General features: G+C 41.2%; 1 protein-coding gene across 1 annotated transcript in view; it reads right to left on the bottom strand.

The window, feature by feature from the left end:
• Positions 1-830: 830 nt before the first annotated feature.
• LOC308702166 (mast cell protease 1A-like) overlaps positions 831-21,427 on the bottom strand; it is a gene marked incomplete at both ends in the record, with an annotated part of 64,845 nt that continues 44,248 nt past the window's right edge. Inside the window, 2 exons of the mRNA XM_081384833.1 lie at positions 831-985; positions 12,152-12,261. Of these exons, the coding sequence (XP_081240959.1) occupies positions 831-985; positions 12,152-12,261 (265 nt within the window). The remainder of the gene's footprint in view (positions 986-12,151; positions 12,262-21,427) is intronic.

Below are 21,427 nucleotides of genomic sequence, written 5' to 3'. Positions count from 1 at the left end.
ACCAAATTTGAGTTTCCAGAAATTATGATTTCTTAAGTATTTTATATGCATGTCTTGATGTGTCATATTTTGCAGTGTTAACAATGCACTTAGATTGCACGCCTGTGTTAAGTACCCTTTTCTGCTTTTTTAGAGCAATTCAGGTGAAAAAAATAATACAAAGTAAGAAAGTTAAAGGAGAACTCCGGCCAATTTTTAAGTTAATCTTGATCATTAGACCTTTGTGAGTACACACGACGCTCCTCCCACCTGCACACTGTTGTTTACCTTTTTCCGGCTACAACTGAGTTCCCATGGGACTTCAGCGCGAGACTACAGCTAGCCGTCTAAAGCACTATTTAGGTGAATTTAAACAATGGCTAAGTTGCTAAACGCATCTTGTTGTCATGTAAGGGCCCTGTTCATGTTGGACAGACATTTTAATTGCATTTTGTGTCTGTTAACAGGCACAAAGACACCCTTTATGTATATGCCCCCATAACTGCCGTTATAGCTGAGTGGGAGCTCTGGACATTAGCTGTAGTATCTCCGTGTTGCAAGCACCGATCCGGTTCGTTTTTTTTTTTTTCTATAGACAGTACTCACAAAGGTCTAACGATCAAGATTAACTTAAAAATTGGCCGGAGTTCTCCTTTAATACACATGTCTTTGCTGAAATGTATTGTTCTGTTGTTGTTAACAAGCCATGGTTCATTTGCTCTGCCCTTAGGATTGCAAGTGTCCTGGGACAGGTGAGAGTGTGAGTGGGAAACCCACTACTGAAACTTGGCCCTGGTTTGTCCTCATGGATGAGGTGTTTGGAAAGAGGCATTGCACCAACCCCCCTGTCGTCATTGTCTAAATCCCTGAGAACACACCAGGCCCGAGTTCAGCAGTGGGTTCCCACGGTGAGGAGGAGCCAGGGGCAGCAGCACTAGCAGCACCAGCACCAGGACCAGCAGCACCAGCACCAGCACCAGCACGAAGGCGGTAAGACAAAGGGCAACTACAGAGGGAGGCAGAGGCGAGGAGAGCACAGGAGAGCAGGGAGAGGATGGACAGGCTGTTTTCTCTTCTTGAGAGAGGGGTGTCCGACCGTGTGACGTCACTGTGAAAAAATATTTAAATAATGAAAAGTATTAAAAAGAGCTTGTGACTAAACTGTTTTATGTGTTTGAGGAGTGAAGAGGAGCGTAGCATTTGTCATTGAGTCATAGCGAATATTCTTTTAACTTGCCAAGTTTGGAATGATTTTGAGTCACTTATAAAACATACATTTGAAAAAGCAACACGTGCAAAAACATCTTAGCGCTTTCAGAGATGGAGCAGCATTTACTGCGAACCAATTGATCCGCTCTGATTTTAGTGCTGTGCATATAGGCTACTTATTTAATTAAAAATTTTCCATTTTGTAAATAGCAATTTCGGTTTAATTTCGGCTAATCGTGCAGCCCATTTATTAAATAAATAAATGCTTACTGACTGTTCAGTTTCTGTCTAATATATCCCACCCCTTGACCGGTGATGTTGTAATTATATAATCAATGTTATTCACTTCATCTCTCAGTTGTTTTAATGTTGTGGCTGATCACTGTATATTAGTGTAACCCTGTTTCATACTTTTAGTGGAAAGATCGGGTACAAATGCTGATTGAGATATGCTACAATTGTTCCTCTTCACAATCTCAGAAGAGTTTGACCATTTTTTATTTTATATATATATATATATATATATATATATATATATATATATATATATATATATATATATATATATACACTCACCTAAAGGATTATTAGGAACACCTGTTCAATTTCTCATTAATGCAATTATCTAATCAACCAATCACATAGCAGTTGCTTCAATGCATTCAGGGGTGTGGTCCTGGTCAAGACAATCTCCTGAACTCCAAACTGAATGTCAGAATGGGAAAGAAAGGTGATTTAAGCAATTTTGAGCGTGGCATGGTTGTTGGTGCCAGACGGGCCGTTCTGAGTATTTCACAATCTGCTCAGTTACTGGGATTTTCACGCACAACCATTTCTAGGGTTTACAAAGAATGGTGTGAAAAGGGAAAACCATCCAGTATGCGGCAGTCCTGTGGGTGAAAAATGCCTTGTTGATGCTAGAGGTCAGAGGAGAATGGGCCGACTGATTCAAGCTGATAGAAGAGCAACTTTGACTGAAATGACCACTCGTTACAACCGAGGTATGCAGCAAAGCATTTGTGAAGCCACAACACGCACAACCTTGAGGCGGATGGGCTACAACAGCAGAAGACCCCACTGGGTACCACTCATCTCCACTACAAATAGGAAAAAGAGGCTACAATTTTCACGAGCTCACCAAAATTGGACAGTTGAAGACTGGAAAAATGTTGCCTGGTCTGATGAGTCTTGATTTCTGTTGAGACATTCAGATGGTAGAGTCAGAATTTGGCTTAAACAGAATGAGAACATGGATCCATCATGCCTTGTTACCACTGTGCAGGCTGGTGGTGGTGGTGTAATGGTGTGGGGGATGTTTTCTTGGCACACTTTAGGCCCCTTAGTGCCAATTGGACATCGTTTAAATGCCACGGCCTACCTGAGCATTGTTTCTGACCATGTCCATCCCTTTATGACCACCATGTACCCATCCTCTGATGGCTACTTCCAGCAGGATAATGCACCATGTCACAAAGCTCGAATCATTTCAAATTGGTTTCTTGAACATGACAATGAGTTCACTGTACTAAAATGGCCCCCACAGTCACCAGATCTCAACCCAATAGAGCATCTTTGGGATGTGGTGGAACGGGAGCTTCGTGCCCTGGATGTGCATCCCAGAAATCTCCATCAACTGCAAGATGCTATCCTATCAATATGGGCCAACATTTGTAAAGAATGCTTTCAGCACCTTGTTGAATCAATGCCACGTAGAATTAAGGCAGTTCTGAAGGCGAAAGGGGGTCAAACACAGTATTAGTATGGTGTTCCTAATAATCCTTTTGTTTTAGGGCTGTGAAAAGATTAATCGCGATTAATCGCATCCAAAATAAAAGTTTGTGTTTATGTAATATATGTGTGTGTACTTGGTATAATTTTTTTGTATATATAAATACACACACATGCATGTATATATTTAAGAAATATTTGCATACATATACTGTATATATTTATATATAATTTATATTATATATAAATATAACTTGTTTTATATATAAATAACACAGTTTTTCTTAAATATATACATGCATGTGTGTGTATTTATATAAACAAATTTAATTATACACAGTACATACACATATATTATTTAAACACAAACTTTTATTCTGGATGCGATTATTCGCGATTAATCTTTTCACAGCCCTATATATATATATATATATATATATATATATATATATATATATATATATATATATATATATATTATACCATATTTGCCTGATTTTATCCCTGACCAACAGTTTTGAAGTTTTCAGACTTTCCCCATTCAAATAGATAGAAGCCATACTTGCATGACTGGAATTTTAGTATTCCATGTGAACTGATGTAAAAGGTCTTTTGTGCCCCCCCATGTAATATTGTAACTTTATATGGTTGTGACAATGAAGACACTTGGAATGATTGATGCTTGTCATGTGATACTTTATTGAAAGAAGTTACGGAAGCATTCAGTAACTTAACTCACTTCACATTTCTAATTATGTTGCCGATCTATTCAAGATATGGTGAAATCTTAGTATACACATTAGGATATTTAGGTGAATTGCACTGCTCTTTATCCAAACGATTTCCATAAACCAAAGGACCTCCTGAATCAAACTGTGAAGAAACAGATCAACACGTCACTAAAAATTAAATATACCGTATCAGTTTAAACTCATTAATTGACATAACATAATCAAAGTACGTACAAGGCAGGATCCACCACGGCTATGTGTGCACATCATATTTGAGAGTGAGTAGTACTCTCCCCATTTATAGCTACATTCTGTTATTCATTAAATACACATTTGCTTCCATTAGACGATCACTCTTTGGGCCATTAGTCTTCATTCTTCCCCAGCCGGCAACAATAGAGAGAGAATTTGTTCCAACGTCTTCTCCTTTCATTGGTAATGAAATCCATTTAACATCGTTGTTTGCTTCAACTTTTTCCTGTAGCTGTAATTCAAAAACACAACCGTTATTAATAAAAGATTTAGTCATCTATATTAACCCTCTGGAGTCTGGGGTGTTTTTGGGGTCCTTGAGATGTTCTGACATGCCCTGACATTTGTGCTTTTTTCAGTTGCTTATAAACATATCAATGGCAAAAAAAAATTACACTCTATTTAGCACAAACAGGACTACCATAATATGTGAGCCACATGTATGTACATGTTTTCATTTTTGAGAGAATAATGTTTATGCATGGTTATTGAAAAAACTAAAAATGAAAGTTTCTGAAATAAGGCCACAAAACACATACTAAATATGTGTCAATAAGACTTTTGACTAATGGATGTCCTCGCCTAGAGTTTTTAGAGTTTTTTCTTCAAAATGATGTGAAAATCATCCTGCCTAATCATTCACATAAAACGATACATTGATTTAAGTTTTGCGAAACACTTTTAGTTTGGAAAGCCAACATGCGGATGGGGCGTAAACGATCATGCATATTTAGTGGTTCACACCTGGTGAGACAATGCCCCTGTATACTTAATGAGCCATTCATTCAGGTTTGTCACCTATAGCTAACTTAAATATACAAGCTTCATAAAAATGATCATTCTAGAAGAAAATTTCAGATGGCATTTAGAGGCTTTTGCATCTGAACTCTTCATATACACACACACACACACACACACACACATATATATATATATATATATACACTACCAAATTGGTTCACAGTTGGAGGCATCGCATTTTTTTTTTTTTTTACAAATTGTGCTTGCAAATTGTATAATATCCAAGGTAAACATGTCTAGTAATTGTGCAGTTAATTCTCATACTGTATTTTCAGTTTTGGAATATTTATCCTCTCCACAAATTTGTCACTAATAAAACACAATACAAATTATTTAAAGAAAAAAATTCTATTTACTTGTTTACATCTACCTTATAAATATATATTTTTTTATTAAAAAGGTTACAATTACAACAATTCAAGTGCAATCTTTCTTTTTAAAAACTAAAGTATACAAAACGTATTATTTGATGACTTTATTTTTGATAATTTTTGATATTTTTCCTCATCTCAGTATAGCAAAAGAGTTTGCTAAAAGCTGTTCATTCAATACAGCAGTATTTGAAAATCGATAATATTTTGTAAAATTACATTTATATTTGCATTTATGTCAAAACCTAGACACTTTATTTCAACATATTTCAGTCGATTTTACTCATCTCAGTATAGCAATACAGTTTGCTAAAACATCATCATTCATTCACACATGCGATTTAAATTTAAACTGTCTTTTTGTGAGCTGTGGTAAACAGCGCGCATCTCTGCCGTTCATTCATTCATAAACAGAAACCCAATTCACGTGAGAAGGAAAAAAACTTACTACACCATTCCTCAGCTCGCTCCTCGATATACCCGCACTTCTGAGGGACATTTTCCATTATTATTATTCCTCACAGCGCTGTGAGACGGTGTCAAGTCAAGTCAAGTCAAGTCAAGTTTATTTATATAGCGCTTTTCACAACACAGGTTGTATCAAAGCAGCTTCACAGTAATAAATTAGAACAATACATCAATGTTTGTTTCTAGTGGAACGTCTACGTTTGGTAATGCTGATCAATAATCGTTGATTGATTAATTAAATTAAATATCCCCAAATATCCCCAACTGAGCAAGCCAAAGGCAACAGTGGCAAGGAACCGAAAAAAAAACCTTGGGAGAACCCGGGCTCAGTCGGGGGCCAGTTCTCCTCTGGCGTTTATGAACTAGAGGTCGGATTTAACTGTAGGATTAAAAGTATTATATGAATGCCTGGCTGAAGAGATGCGTCTTTAATCTAGTTTTAAACTGGGAGAGCGAGTCTGAGCAACGAACAGTATCCGGAAGACTATTCCAGAGTTTTGGTGCTAAATGTGAAAATGCTCTCTCTCCTTTGGTGGACCTAGATATCCTAGGTATGACCAAAAGCCTCGAATTTAGTGACCTTAAAGAGCGCGATGGATTATAGGGCGATAGAAGATCCGTTAAATAGACTGGAGCTAAGCCGTTTAGGGCTTTATAAGTCAGTAGCAATACCTTGTAATTAATACGGGACTTTATAGGTAACCAATGTAGGGATGATAAAATCGGTGTTATATGATCATATTTTCTTGATCTAGTTAGAACTCTAGCGGCGGCATTTTGGACTAACTGTAGCTTGTTTATTGAGGATGCAGGACAACCGGCTAATAACGCATTACAGTAATCTAGTCTTGAGGTCATGAATGCATGAACTAACTTTTCTGCATCAGAAACAGATAGCATATTACGTAGCTTAGCAATGTTTCTAAGGTGGAAAAAGGCTGTTCTTGTAACATATGAAATATGATTTTCAAAAGACAGGTTGCAGTCTAATATAACACCCAGGTCTTTTACTGTAGAGGATGAAGTAACAGGACATCCTACTATGTTAAAGTTGTATTGTGAGAGGTTTTGTGGGTGGTTTTTTTAACCGATAAGTAGTACCTCTGTCTTGTCTGGATTTAATAAAAGAAAATTATGCGTCATCCAATCTTTTATATCTTTAACACACTCTGTCAATTTGGATAATTTAGCGTTTTCATCTGGCCGTGATGAAATATAGATTTGAGTGTCATCAGCATAACAATGGAAACTAATTCCATGTTTCCTTATAATATTTCCAAGTGGCAGCATATATATTGAGAATAATAGAGGGCCTAACACAGATCCCTGCGGCACTCCATAGTTTACTGGAGTTATGATAGATTTTTCTCCATTTAAATAAACAAAATGGTAGCGGTCAGATAAATACGATCTAAACCAGCTTAATGCTTGTCCTTGAACACCAGTATAATTTTGTAGTCGATCTAAGAGTATTGTATGATCTATAGTATCGAACGCAGCACTAAGATCAAGTAAAACTAATATTGAGATACAGCCTTGGTCAGAAGCTAAAAGTAAATCATTTGTGATTTTAACGAGCGCAGTTTCAGTGCTATGATGCGGCCTGAACCCAGACTGAAACTTTTCATAGGTGTCATTTTCTTGTAAGAAAGAGCCCAGTTGAGCGGACACAACTTTTTCTAGTATTTTAGACATAAAAGGTAGATTTGAAATGGGTCTATAATTTACTAGATTATTCGGATCTAATTGTGGTTTCTTAATGAGAGGTTTTATAACTGGGGGTTTAAATGTTTTTGGAACATAACCTAAAGATAAAGACGAGTTAATAATATTGTGGAGAGGCTCTTCCACTACAGGTAACACTTCTTTCAATAGCTTGGTTGGTATAGGATCTAGTAAACATGTTGTTGTTTTAGATGAAGTAAAAAGTTTATTTAACTCTTTTTGTTCTATAGTTGTAAAGCACTGTAATTGTTCTAGCGGGGTGATAATTGAGGCTGAATTATAAGGCGCGATTGAGGATTGAACGTTTACAATTGTGGTTCTGATGTTTTCTATTTTCTCAGTGAAGAACTTCATGAAATCATTACTACTAAACTGTAATGGAATATTTTGTTCAGGAGACATCTGTTTATTTGTTAGTCTCGCCACGGTGTTAAATAAGAACTTAGGATTGTTATGGTTGTTTTCTATTAGTTTGCGTAGATGCTCAGCCCTGGCCGCTTTTAGGGCCTTTTTATAACGTGACATACTGTCTTTCCATGCGATTCTAAAGACCTCTAAGTTGGTTTGTTTCCATTTACGCTCTAAATTACGGGTTTCTCTCTTTAGAACACGCGTAGTATTGTTGTTCCATGGTGCTTTACTTTTCTCTCTGACCTTTTTTAATCTATTGGGCGCAACAATATCCAATGATCCAGAGAGAATGGTGCTCATAGTGCTAGTTAATTCCTCAAGTTCATCTGTTTGTTTGGGTTCACTGAGCAGCTGAGACAGATCCGATAAGCTGTTTGAAAAATTATCTATGGTGGATGGAAGGATTGTTCTGCCTAATCGATAACGCGGCGCAGCATGATATATTACAGGAGTACGTAATATGCAAGTTACCATGTAATGGTCAGTGACATCGTCACTTTGTGGAATGATATCTATATCGGTTGGATCGGTTCCATGTGATATAATTAAATCGAGTGTATGATTAAATCGATGAGTCGGTCCGGTAATGTTTTGCTTGACCCCAAAGGAGTTTAATAAATCTGTAAACGCAGCCCCTAACGCATCATTTTGATTATCTACATGGATATTAAAGTCTCCAACAATTAATGCTTTATCGAAGTTAACTAATAGGTCTGAGAGAAAATCTGCAAACTCTTTTAGGAAATCAGCGTAAGGCCCAGGCGGTCTATATACGGTAGCCAAGGCTAGAGATAATAGGGATGTTTTTCGAACATCTAAGAGCGTAACATTTAGTACAAGTACTTCAAATGAAATAAACTTATAACCCGTTTTCTGAGTAACATTGAGAAAATCTCTATAGATTGTTGCAACACCGCCGCCACGACCATTCAGACGGGGCTCGTGCTTATAGGAGTATCCTGCTGGAGTAGACTCATTTAAACCAAAATAATCATTTGTTTTAAGCCAGGTTTCAGTAAGGCAAAGTACATCGAAGCTATTATCTGTGACTATTTCATTTACAATAACTGCCTTAGGTGTGAGTGATCTAATGTTTAGAAGACCTAGCTTTAAAAATTGTTTTTGATTACCAATAGCAACATTTTCTGGTTTAATAACAATTAGATTTTTTCTAGATCCTGCAGTAGATTTATGATTTGATCTCACTAAACGAGGAATAGACACAGTTTCTATGCAATGTTCTACACTATTTATATCAGTTAAATTGGTGCAGCAGAGACTTTGATTTGGACTTTTGTTTACTAGTCAAAAGGTATTTAACATTTTGGAGATGTTATCTGACAGAAGATCCGATCCGAATCTGCTTGGGTGTAAGCCATCAGCACGGTAAAGCCTAGGACGCTCCCAAAACAGATTCCAATTATTTACAAAGAGAAGTTTCTGCTCATTGCACCATGACATTAACCATTCATTAAGCGCAAATAATCTACTAAACTTTTCATGACCTAGTCGGTACGTGGGAAGCGGTCCTGACACAATAATCGTTATATCAGGCGATGTGCTGCGTACCGTATCGATCAGATTCCTGAAGTCTTTCTTCAGAACCTCCGTCTGGCGCAGTCTGATGTCGGCCCCTCCCGCGTGCAGGACAACGGTTCCGACGCGCTCGTTCAGAATCTCGGGAACGTGAGCAGCGATTTCAGAAACACGAGCACCAGGAAAGCAGTGACTATGCACCTTACTTTTATTTAACGTAACGTGTACGTGTCGAACGATGGAATCGCCGATGATCACAGCATCGCGTTCTGTTTCGCGAAGAGGGGAGAAGCGGTTTTGTGTGGATATCTCGAAAACCGGGAGGGTCGGAGAGAGTTTTCTTGGTCTAGACCTGACTCGCGACTTCTGCTGCGGAAAAATCCAGGCTTCGTGATGGCATGTTGGAGCCGGAGTGAACGAGACCATGGCTGATCGCGACCTCGACGTTCGGGACCGATGTTGAGGAACGCACGGAGTAGACGAAGTCGGAGTCAGCGGGTTAGTAACGTTAATCTCTGATTTGTGTGCCTCGGCACGTGATGTTTCAAGAGCTAACCGCCGGTCTATCAGCTCGGCTTTTCTTACTAAAAGGTCGTGGATCTGTTTCTCAACAGCTTCCAGCTCAGACTGCACCGCGTGCAGCTCAAATGTGTCCTCACCTGCACCAAAAGGTAGACTACTTACATTTGATATATTCACCATTTTAACAGATGGACAGTAAGTTAAGTTAGCAACGACGCTACCAGTGGTGCTATCAATATTAATACTAATTTATGGCTTAAGTCTGGGATATAATCCGTCTTTTCAGTGGTACGGGTGTAGAGTAGACACACGATAGGCGAAAAAATGTTTGTTTGTAAATGAGTGCGGAGAAGACGCGTTCAGCCGTGATCCACGGACGTAACCTATAAGAGTATCCAGCGTTGGATCACAAGGCTTGAGACGCGTCTGCTCAACAATCCGCGTTATAACTATGAGGTGAGGAAAAGTAGAAAATGTTCGTTGTAAGTGAGTTTAAAGAGAAATCAAGAATTATAAATCAATCGGTGTAAACAAGTAGGCTACAATGATCTGATTCAACTTGTTTTCTCGAGCTGATGGGGGCGTTCACAGTTTGCACGGATTGCCTCAGCCATATGCGTTTGAATAGCGCGCGCTCCCCGAGGGCGGAGTCACATTACAAGTAATTAGATGAGATGAGAACGACTGACATCTCGCTCTTTTCTTACAGATTACATGAACTGAGAATATTTGTTTTTTTATATAAATTACTGAATTCACTGAGTTACAGTTCATTTTCGGACGCGTTTCAGAATGGACTACACGGACAGAGAGAAGACAGAACTCGCTTGATGTTTATTTTTCTTTATTTGGCAAAAAGCACAACACTTTGTTTTTATTGTGAGTATACACAAAAATAATACACATTTAACAAAATCGATTGATGTATGAAACTCCTATGGAAAATCAAAGTCAACAGAGTATTTATGAGTTTCTTTTACACTGATAAAAAAAAAGCGAGCTGGTATCGCCGGCGATACCGTCGACCTCAGGGGGTTAAAGGTCCCATGACATGCTACTTTTTGTAGGCTTTAATATAGGCCTTAGTGGTCCCTAGTACTGTATCTGAAATCTCTTTCCAAAAATTCAGCCTCGGTGCAGAATTATAGCCACTACAAGCCAGTCCCAGAATGAGCTTCCTTCAGACGGGCCGTTTCGGTGTCTGTAGCCTTAAATGATAATGAGGAGGAGAAAGGCTGCGAAAGGTGGAGGGTGGGTGTGGCCTTGACCATCTTGTGCAACGGTACCGTGGCGTGCATGTTTACGTTGGATATAGCAATGGCACGAAGACACGCAGTCTTTCAAGCATTTCAGTTTGACCCAGAATCTGATCCGGATGGAGAAGCAACGGATGAAGAAGTTGCAACTCAGCGGCTCCAGCAGGACGTTTCCGAATGGTTAGTTTAAAATATTATGTCTGGATACGGTACTTTATTCGGATGGTTTACAGTCATGTAGCTAACGCTAACCTACTGTTGCCTTTTCATGAGAGATCTGTAACGTCTGTATTTATCTTATTACAATTACATCAAGCTCTGCGATCTTGAAATGCGGATATCGCGCGCGCCATATAACCAACAGGAAAACGGTTATCCAAATAACAAAGAAGTGTACAACACTCGCGTTACAGTGTGTGTATTCACACACATAAACTGCATAGCTGCATAGCTAATGTTACAGCCACATTCTACGTGTAACAATCTAGGTAACCATAATACACTTAATAATAACCAGCAACACACTTATATATCAGTAGTTGACTTACTTTTTCGAGGTGTGTAGCTGAGCCAAAGAGAGTGGTCCAGACTTTAGTTTCAGACGTTCAGCAAGCCCAGCTCTGTATTGACCCTTCGGTGTTCATTTGTATATCCAATTATTGAGCAATTGTTATGCTTCGCTCGCTCAAAAGCCATGATATCTCTCGTGGACAAACTAAAATCGTGCGCGCGCGTTCCTACTTCCTAGCGCATTTTCTCATGGGCGGAAAATATTATCTGGGCGGGCAAAGCAGAGAAAGGGGAGGTAACATTTCCTCCTTATGACGTCATAAAGAGGAGATTCAAGATCAGCGCGTATGAGCCTCCATTTTCTCAAAGGTTTACACCGACTGAAATTTCTAGAAACTTGGGGACAATATACAGGCTAGGGGAACTCATATTAATGTTAAAAAACCTCAGAAAGTGAAAATTTCATGTCATGGGACCTTTAAGACTGGACTGCAGTTGTTTATAATGCTGTTTGTGTGGTTCAGAAAGCCCTGTTTGCTATAGAAATTTAAACACAGTGTGTGTTAGTTTTGTGCCACTGTTTCCTGATCAGATTCTATTTGAACAACTAAAAGTATTACAGTTTTTACCCTCAAAAGCATGATGTCATTACGAGTGTTTCTAAAGTTTGGATGCGGGATGCAAGACTTCATGTTGAAGCGATCTGAACTCTTGATGTTCCTTAAGTCATGAGCACCAACAACAACCGTCAGAATCTCAAATCTGTTGAAAGAGAAAGTCATGATAGTAATGTATGTCATTCAGCACACTGTATGGTTGCACTGCAGTTGTTGTGTCATTCAAAAGTGATTTCTAAACAAGCTTTTACCCATCCCAGCAATGTGCAGCAGTCAAGACAAGGAGTGGGGTTTGGCTTCTGTGCCGTTCACTATACCCACATTCACATGAGCTGAGAGAGAGAGTGCTGTCAGTCAACTTATTCAGCACATATACAAATCAAACATTCTTAAAAATAATCATAATTTAATGTAATATAATCAATCTCACCAGTGAAGGTCAGGTGTGGCAGCAGAGAGGCCAGCAGGAGCAGAGAGATGATGATGGTTCATGATAAAGATGACATTGAGTTCTCATGGCAAAACACTGTATAAATATACTGTAAAAGTGGGTGGAGTCACTGAGTTGCACCTAAGTCATTTTTTCTTTTCGTCTTGCAGTATGAGCAACACAGTGATGAAAAGATACTGTTCTTCTGGTATTGCAAGAAGACTAAACTTGATTTAGATGATAAGAATTGAGCATGTATGCATGCATTTTAGTATTTGAATATTTTACAGCTCATAATACAGCTGATGTGCAGTTTGTTACCCTTAAAAGCACAATATCATTCTAAAAAGGCCAATATCTATATTGTGATATGTTTTGATGCAGTGTATACAAGGACAGTCCTTCCAATTAGTTAGGCCATGATCAGCACATACGAATAAAACTCACCTCATACTATGGCTTCTTTGAAATACTTGATTCTGATTGGTCGACTCATTCTAAACTGTTGATTTTTATTTTAAACGGCATCACTAAAGTAGTTCCAGGCGAGCTTTAAATTTCCATGTCAATTCGCCAAATTATTTCAGTTATTCACAAGCCTATCACAGCAAAATAATCAAAAACCGCTCTCAGTGCCTATATATACTTGCGGGATACAATTACAATGAGGATAATTTTTATTATTATTATTATTATTATTTCACTCTAATGGTAAAACACGATAAGAGAATTACTATCTAAATTAACAAAATTTTAGACATCGGGCAGAAACCTTATATCTTTATACTTTGTCATTTTTTCCCCCATTCATCATCACTATTGGTCACCCTGTTTGTTGGTTCTGCAAATATTTAACCAGGAAAACGAATTAAAAATAGCTTGTGAATAAACCTTGTATCTCCATTGGATCCCCAAACTCTCGGACAAACCTCATAACTCCACCTTAACTCTATCGTAAAAGAAGTGTTTTGGATCATCTTGCTTTTCTGCAATGCAAAGGTAAATAAATAACTGATGTTTGAATAAGCACAGTTTTCTTTACTCAAGAAACTCTCTCTATAAAGGCTAATGTTTTATGAATTTGAGGAGTGGAGAAGACTGTCTTAGTCAGTGCCGCTGCTAGCCATTTTGGTGCCCTAAGCATAATTCCTTTATGATGCCCCCCACCCCGACCCCGAGAAAAAAAACGTTTGTTTTTGCCAGTTTGACTTTTTATTACCAAACATATAACTCAATACCAATAACACAATGGCAGCACCACAGTATAAAATTTCAGAACACTAAAAAGAGAAAGTAAAATCTTCACAGCTTTGCTGACTTTGTAAACATATGTAGAATAGCCAACACACACTACACATTTGAAAGTGCAAACTTTTTTTCAGTAAACAGAATAGCAAAATAAAAAAAACTATCAAAATAATCCAGACATGTTTTTCCCAAATTCAATGTCACTTTGAATAAATTACATTTATTAGACAAAATATTCAAACAAAGAATCTCATACGAGAAAAAAATTATAAACATTTAAAACTGAAAGCATGGCAGCCAAGGAGTTCTCCCCCTTTATTCCTTATTTATCAACAATCAGTAATAAATTATATTATATTATATTTGATAAATATAATATAATATAAAAGCATAATAGAATGAGGTGCAATAATGCACACAATTAAACAGTATTGTTTGCTTTACATCATTCATATTGACATTTTATATTTTTTTATATATTTAACAGGAATTGTTAGCCTACCATGTGCACTGCACTGACTGCTAACGTTAACTGTTACTGAGAAAGTATTAACCACCGTCACGTCAAAATAAACCATAAACTACTGCTCAATATCTAAAGAAAGATAGTAAAGAAAGTAACAGCTAGCTGGCGTCAGTTATTTGTAAAACGGGTAGTGTTTAACAATAAAATCTCAATTTAGCTTGCACCGAAGTTATAAGTTATAATAACATAGTTTGCTAACATTAACGTCAGCAAGTTCGAGGCGCGTTAGCAGCAGCACATTTCCCTTATTTAAGAATGATTAAACATGGACTTACCTGCAAGTGATGCACGGGCATCATCTCGCAGTTTCTTCTTCTTTCTTTGCTCATCCTAACTTCTGCTGTCTTTTAGGGGCCATTTCCAAAAAAGTTGCCTACTGTCTGTCTGTCAAACTTCGTTCGCGTTCGTCCTTCGTAAAGGCGCCTGCGCGAACAAACGGCACGGACCATCCAAAGCGGGGGGCGGTACTTTCTAGACTTGAGCAATTAAATCTTGTTCCCCCTTTTTTGTTACATATACATGGCTAAAATGTGCCTAATAATATTTCTATATTATTAGCTAATGAAATAATATCGGCATTATATATATTTTTTAATTAGGCTATTTTTGGTGCCCCCTCAGCACTTGGTGCCCTACGCACAGCGCATGATGCGCGTGGTGGGAGCGGCGGCGCTGGTCTTAGTCTAGAACTTTCTTAAATAGCATGTGTGTGTGTTTCATCCTAAGTTGATGAAAACGTAATGTGATAGACTTACTGCCTCAGATGCGGCCGTTCTATTGGCGGACAAACACGTTTTTGTTTTTTTTTGTTTTTTTATACTTTATTTTAAAGGATTTTTCAAGTAAAAACACAGAACAAACAACACTGGCTCGGACTACACACACACACACACACACACACACACACACACACACACACACACACAAAAAAGGTACATAAAGGTATATTAATAAAAAGCTGCACAGCAGACTAGGTGCCCAGAAGGGATATGCAGCCTAGACCTTAGAGAAGTCTTTGGGGGCCGACCGAGCTGTTAACAGCAAACAGCAGAAAAGTTTTCAATAGAATCAATCCTCAAAAGTCGAAGTCTTTCCATCTGTATGACAGAGATCATATCCATAATCCACATCTGGAAGGAAGGGGGTGAGGGTGACTTCCAGTTCTTAAGCACAAGTCTCTTAGCCACGACCATACCCAGCATTAAGGACTGTTTCAATGCACCTGAAAGGCAAGAGGTGCGCTGTGAGAGGCCGAAGATGGCAAGTTCAGCATCCGGTGGAAGAGGCTTATTGTAAGCCTTGGAGTACCAGTCAAAAATGCTTGACCAAAATCCAGACAATAAAGGGCAAAACCAAAAAGCATGAGAAGCTGTATCCTCTGCCACCTTACACCTGTCACATATTGGTGAAACGGAGGGGAAAATTTTATGCAATTTAGCTTTGGTGTAATGTAAGCGGTGAATAACTTTGAACTGGATCAGTTGGTGTCTGCTATTGACTGAACAAGCATGTATCGTGGCCAAGCACCTGTCCCACGTGTCATCGGAGAGCTCAACTCCTAGATCTTCTTCCCAGGCCTCCTTAAATCTTACAGTAGGGGCTGAGAGACAACTTCCAAATAAAGAAACAAATTTAGAAATAAGACGTACAGAGCCAGGAGGATTGAAAAAAACATCGAAAAAGACATGTTTCTCTGGGAGGAGTTCAAAATTACAAATTTTGGACTTCACGTAATGTCTGATTTGTAAATAACGAAAAAAATGTGCATTAGGCAAATCAAATTTCTCTCTTAACTGATTAAAAGATGCAAACCGTGTCACGATCCACACAAGGAACAGGCAAGATCCAAATGCAGTGTAAGTTATTTATTAGGTAATCCAAATCGTAGTCTTCCATGCAAAAAGGTCAAAATCCAAATATCAATCCAAGAACAGAAAACAAACTGGGAATACAGGGAACTGAAGTGGTGTGAACAAAACAAGGACTCCGTAACACCTACTAAAACAGACAGGGTTATATACACAGGGAAAACAAGCTAAACAAGATAACAAGGGGGTGTGGTAAACTGAAACACCTGGGAAGACTAATCAACATAACGGGGAACAGTTGAACATGGGACAAGACACATGGCAGGATCACATGACAAGCAGGGAATACATGACAGACAAAAACAAGGAACAAGACACAAAACCCACACCGTGACATAACCCCCCCTCTACGGAGTGGCTACCAGACACTCCAAGACCACAAAACCCAAAACACAAAACAAGAGTCCAGGGCGGGAGGTGGACTGGTGGAGGATCAGGGGGAGGGATGGAGGGCCAGGTTCATGGAGGGAAACGGGGATAGGGAGTGACAGTCCATCAGGCAGCCAGGGCGGAGATGACCATTCATCAGGCGGCCAGGGCGGAGACTCTCCCTCGGGTGGCCAGGGCGGAGCAGACAGTCCATCGGGCGACCAGGGCGGAGCAGACTTTCCCTCGGGCGGCCAGGGCGGAGCAGACTTTCCCTCGGGCGGCCAGGGCGGAGCAGACTTTCCCTCGGGCGGCCAGGGCGGAGCAGACTTTCCCTCGGGCGGCCAGGGCGGAGACTTTCCCTCGGGCGGCCAGGGCGGAGACTTTCCCTCGGGTGGCCAGGGCGGAGACTTTCCCTCGGGCGGCCAGGGCGAAGACGACCCCTCGGGCGGTGGAACTGGCACCACCGACTCAGGCACTGGAACTGGCACCACCGGCTCAGGCACTGGAACTGGCACCAACGGCTCCGGCACTGGAACAGACTCCACCGGCTCAGGAACTGACACCACCGGCTCAGGAACAGGCACCACCGGCTCAGGAACTGGAACAGGCACCAACGGCTCCGGAACTGGAACAGACTCGGGCGGCCAGGGCGGAGACGATCGTCCATCGGGCGGCCAGGGTGGATACTTTCCCTCGGGCGGCCACGGCGGTGAAGACCCCTCGGGCGGCCACGGCGGTGAAGACCCCTCGGGCGGCCACGGCGGTGAAGACCCCTCGGGCGGCCACGGCGGTGAAGACCCCTCGGGTGGCCACGGCACAGGAACTGGAACAGACACCAATGGCTCAGGAACTGGAACTGGCACCAACGGCTCAGGCACTGGAACTGGCACTGGAACTGGTACCACCCGCTCAGGCACTGGAACTGGCACCACCGGCTCTGGCACTGGAACTACTGGAACTGGCACCACCGGCTCGGGCACTGGAACTGGCACCCCCGGCTCGGGCACTGGAACTGGCACCACCGGCTCGGGCACTGGAACTGGCACCACCAGCCTGGGCACTGGAACTGGCACCACCGGCTCAGGCACTGGAACTGGCACCACCGGCTCAGGCACTGGAACTGGCACCACAGGCTCAGGTTCAGGAACAGACACAGCCACAAACACAGACACAGACACAAACACAGAGACAGACACAGACACAGACACAGGCTCAGGCTCAGGAACAGACACAGACACAAATACAGACACAAACATAAACACAGACACAGACACAGGCTCAGGAACAGACACAGGCTCAGGAACAGACACAGACACAGACACAGGAACTGGCTCAGGAACAGACACAGGCTCAGGAACAGACACAGGCTCAGGAACAGACACAGGCTCAGGAACAGACACTGGCTCAGGAACAGACACTGGCTCAGGAACAGACACTGGCTCAGGAACAGACACTGGCTCAGGAACAGACACTGGCTCAGGAACAGACACCGGCTCAGGAACAGACACTGGCTCCGGCTCAGGAACAGACACTGGCTCCGGCTCAGGAACAGACACTGGCTCCGGCTCAGGAACAGACACTGGCTCCGGCTCAGGAACAGACACTGGCTCCGGCTCAGGAACAGACACTGGCTCCGGCTCAGGAACAGACACTGGCTCCGGCTCAGGAACAGACACTGGCTCCGGCTCAGGAACAGACACTGGCTCCGGCTCAGGAACAGACACTGGCTCCGGCTCAGGAACAGACACGGGCTCCGGCTCAGGAACAGACACGGGCTCCGGCTCAAGAACAGACACTGGCTCCGGCTCAGGAACAGACACTGGTTCCGGCTCAGGAACAGACACGGGCTCCGGCTCAGGAACAGACACTGGCTCCGGCTCAGGAACAGACACTGGCTCCGGCTCAGGAACAGACACTGGTTCCGGCTCAGGAACAGACACTGGCTCCGGCTCAGGAACAGACACTGGCTCCGGCTCAGGAACAGACACTGGCTCCGGCTCAGGAACAGACACTGGCTCCGGCTCAGCAGCGGCCATTTTGTCCAAAGACCCAGGCTCAGCGGTGGCCATCTTGTCCAAAGACCCAGGCTCAGCGGTGGCCATCTTGTCCAAAGACCCAGGCTCAGCGGTGGCCATCTTGTCCGAAGACACAGGCTCGGAAAATGTGACGTGAACAGGCTCGGCGGCGGCCATCTTGTCCGAAGACACAGGCTCGACAGACGTGACGTGAACAGGCTCGGCGGTGGCCATCTTGTCCGAAGACACAGGCTTGGCGGCGGCCATCTTGTCCGAAGACACAGGCTCAGCAGTCGTGACGTGAACAGTCTCGGGATCGGCAGACGTGATCTTCCTCCCTCTTCTCCGTCCGCGACGGCGAGATGGTGGTTCCGGTCCGTCCCTCACGAGCCCAGGGTCGAATGGGGGCCATGGTGGAGAGTGATGCTGGACCTCCACTCGACCACCTCCTGCTCTGCGACCTCCCCGGGTTCCACGGAAAATGACAAGGTGGGTTCCTTTAAAGTACTCTCTCCTCTCCAGTTCAGTGGCTGGGGAAAAAAGGCTCGAACTCACACTACTGGATCTCTGCATGACGGAGTCCTTCTGTCACGATCCACACAAGGAACAGGCAAGATCCAAATGCAGTGTAAGTTATTTATTAGGTAATCCAAATCATAGTCTTCCATGCAAAAAGGTCAAAAGCCAAATATCAATCCAAGAACAGAAAACAAACTGGGAATACAGGGAACTGAAGTGGTGTGAACAAAACAAGGACTCCGTAACACCTACTAAAACAGACAGGGTTATATACACAGGGAAAACAAGCTAAACAAGATAACAAGGGGGTGTGGTAAACTGAAACACCTGGGAAGACTAATCAACATAACGGGGAACAGTTGAACATGGGACAAGACACATGGCAGGATCACATGACAAGCAGGGAATACATGACAGACAAAAACAAGGAACAAGACACAAAACCCACACCGTGACAAACCGTCCCTCAATATAAAGATCTTTAATGGAACCCAAACCTTTTTCCCTCCAGACATGATAAGTTCTATCAGACCATGGGGGTAAAAAGGACTGATTGTAACAAATTGGCGTATGAACAGAGGTCTCCGGCAGGGCCAGAACTTTTCTCACTTGATTTAAAATTTTGACAGAATTTTTCAAAACAAAGCTTAATTTATTCAACTCTTTGGGCTTATCCAATTTGGAGAACAGCAGTGCCGTTAAGGAGGTGCCAACAGCCAGGTTGGTCTCCATTTGTACCCACAAGGGGGACTCAGGGGTCTGATTACCCGGTACCTCCTTCAGCCAGAACATTAAAGCCCTAATATTGGCAGCCCAATAATAATTTTTAAATACTGGCATACCCAGACCATCCAAAGACTTGGATTTTTGTAGATGACTCTTAGAAATCCGGTGGGTCTTATAATTCCAAAAATAAGACAGGATTATAGAATCCAGTTCCTTAAAGAAAGCAAAGTTAAGAAAAATAGGGAGATTTTGACACAGATATAGGAATCTAGGAAGAGAAACCATTTTAATTGAATTTATACGGCCAATCATAGACAAAGGTAAAATTTTCCAATTCCCTATATTACTTTTGAGCTTAGAAAGAAACTCCACAAAATTTAACTTAAATATTAATTTGGAATCTTTGGGGATTGTCAGTCCAAGATACGTGAAATGATCCCTAACTATCTTAAATGGCATGTTCTGCAAAAAACCAGGGCTGTAAGTGTCAGAGAGTGGCATAAAGTTACTCTTTGACCAATTAATGGTATATCCCGATAGTCTCCCAAAAGAAGTAATTAAATCTAAGAGAATGGGAACTGATCTCTCAGAGTTCGGCGGACAAACACGTTTTGACATTCACTGGTCAAAACTCTGACAACTTTGCAACTTTGACAGCACAGTGTTTAATTATTTAAATATATCATAATATATTAGGTAAATAGGCCTACGGCCATGCATGCAAATAAACATGACAAACAACAGGATAAAAATGTCAGACTATTAACATTTTTATCTTATTAACAGTTATCTTTTATTATCACTATAGCACATTCTAAATCTTTCTCATGCTCTTTCACAGCCACATGTACACACAGACTAGTGCACAGAAAGTTATCAGCGCTGCCCGCAATATTTTATCAATTAAAATAACTTTCACTGCTGAAAAATACATAGTATTTCTCAGTAGCAAGGCGATAACGTCTGTGTCAGAGTCTGCTACCGGATGAGCCGCACAAATTCAGGAAATTCTCTCTCTCTCTCTCTCTCTCTTTCTCTCTCTCTCTCTCTCTCTCTCTCTCTCTCTCTCTCTCTCTCTCTCTCATTACTGCGTGTCAATAGCTCTAGCCTCCATTGCTAGTTCTTTAATGATGAAAGATTGGGATAGAATGCGTCAGAAGGTTCTACTCAAGTGTACTTTATTTTAGCTTGATAAATCTGAAAAAAAATACAAATAAAAATTTGAGCTAAAGAATCTCACTTTATTATACCATAGTTATTACAATTTTGGAGATTTATGCCTTTGCTCAATCAAAATGAGGTGTACTTGCTAATGTGAAATTACTTTACCGCCCACCATGTAACTGTCATGGTTATTCTCTGTTTAGTTTGATTTTCATTAAGTTTTAGTTTGTTTCTCTACAGTTTCCGGTTTCCTTTGTTCTAGTTTCCCTCCACTTATCAGTTACCTTAGATATTCATTTAATCCTCACAGCTGTTCATTATCGAGTTCTTTCCCATACAGCAACATAGTGTCGGCCCAGATCCGGCCCTCATCTGGACCATGTGGAATCCATGTGTACCAGATCTGGGCAGACACTATGTTGCTGCCTGGGTTATCTTGTGTATTT

This window comes from Scardinius erythrophthalmus (genome assembly GCF_964197995.2).
Source record: "Scardinius erythrophthalmus genome assembly, chromosome: 14".
Lineage (NCBI taxonomy): Eukaryota > Metazoa > Chordata > Actinopteri > Cypriniformes > Leuciscidae > Scardinius > Scardinius erythrophthalmus.
This window is presented reverse-complemented; position numbering and strand designations above follow the sequence as displayed.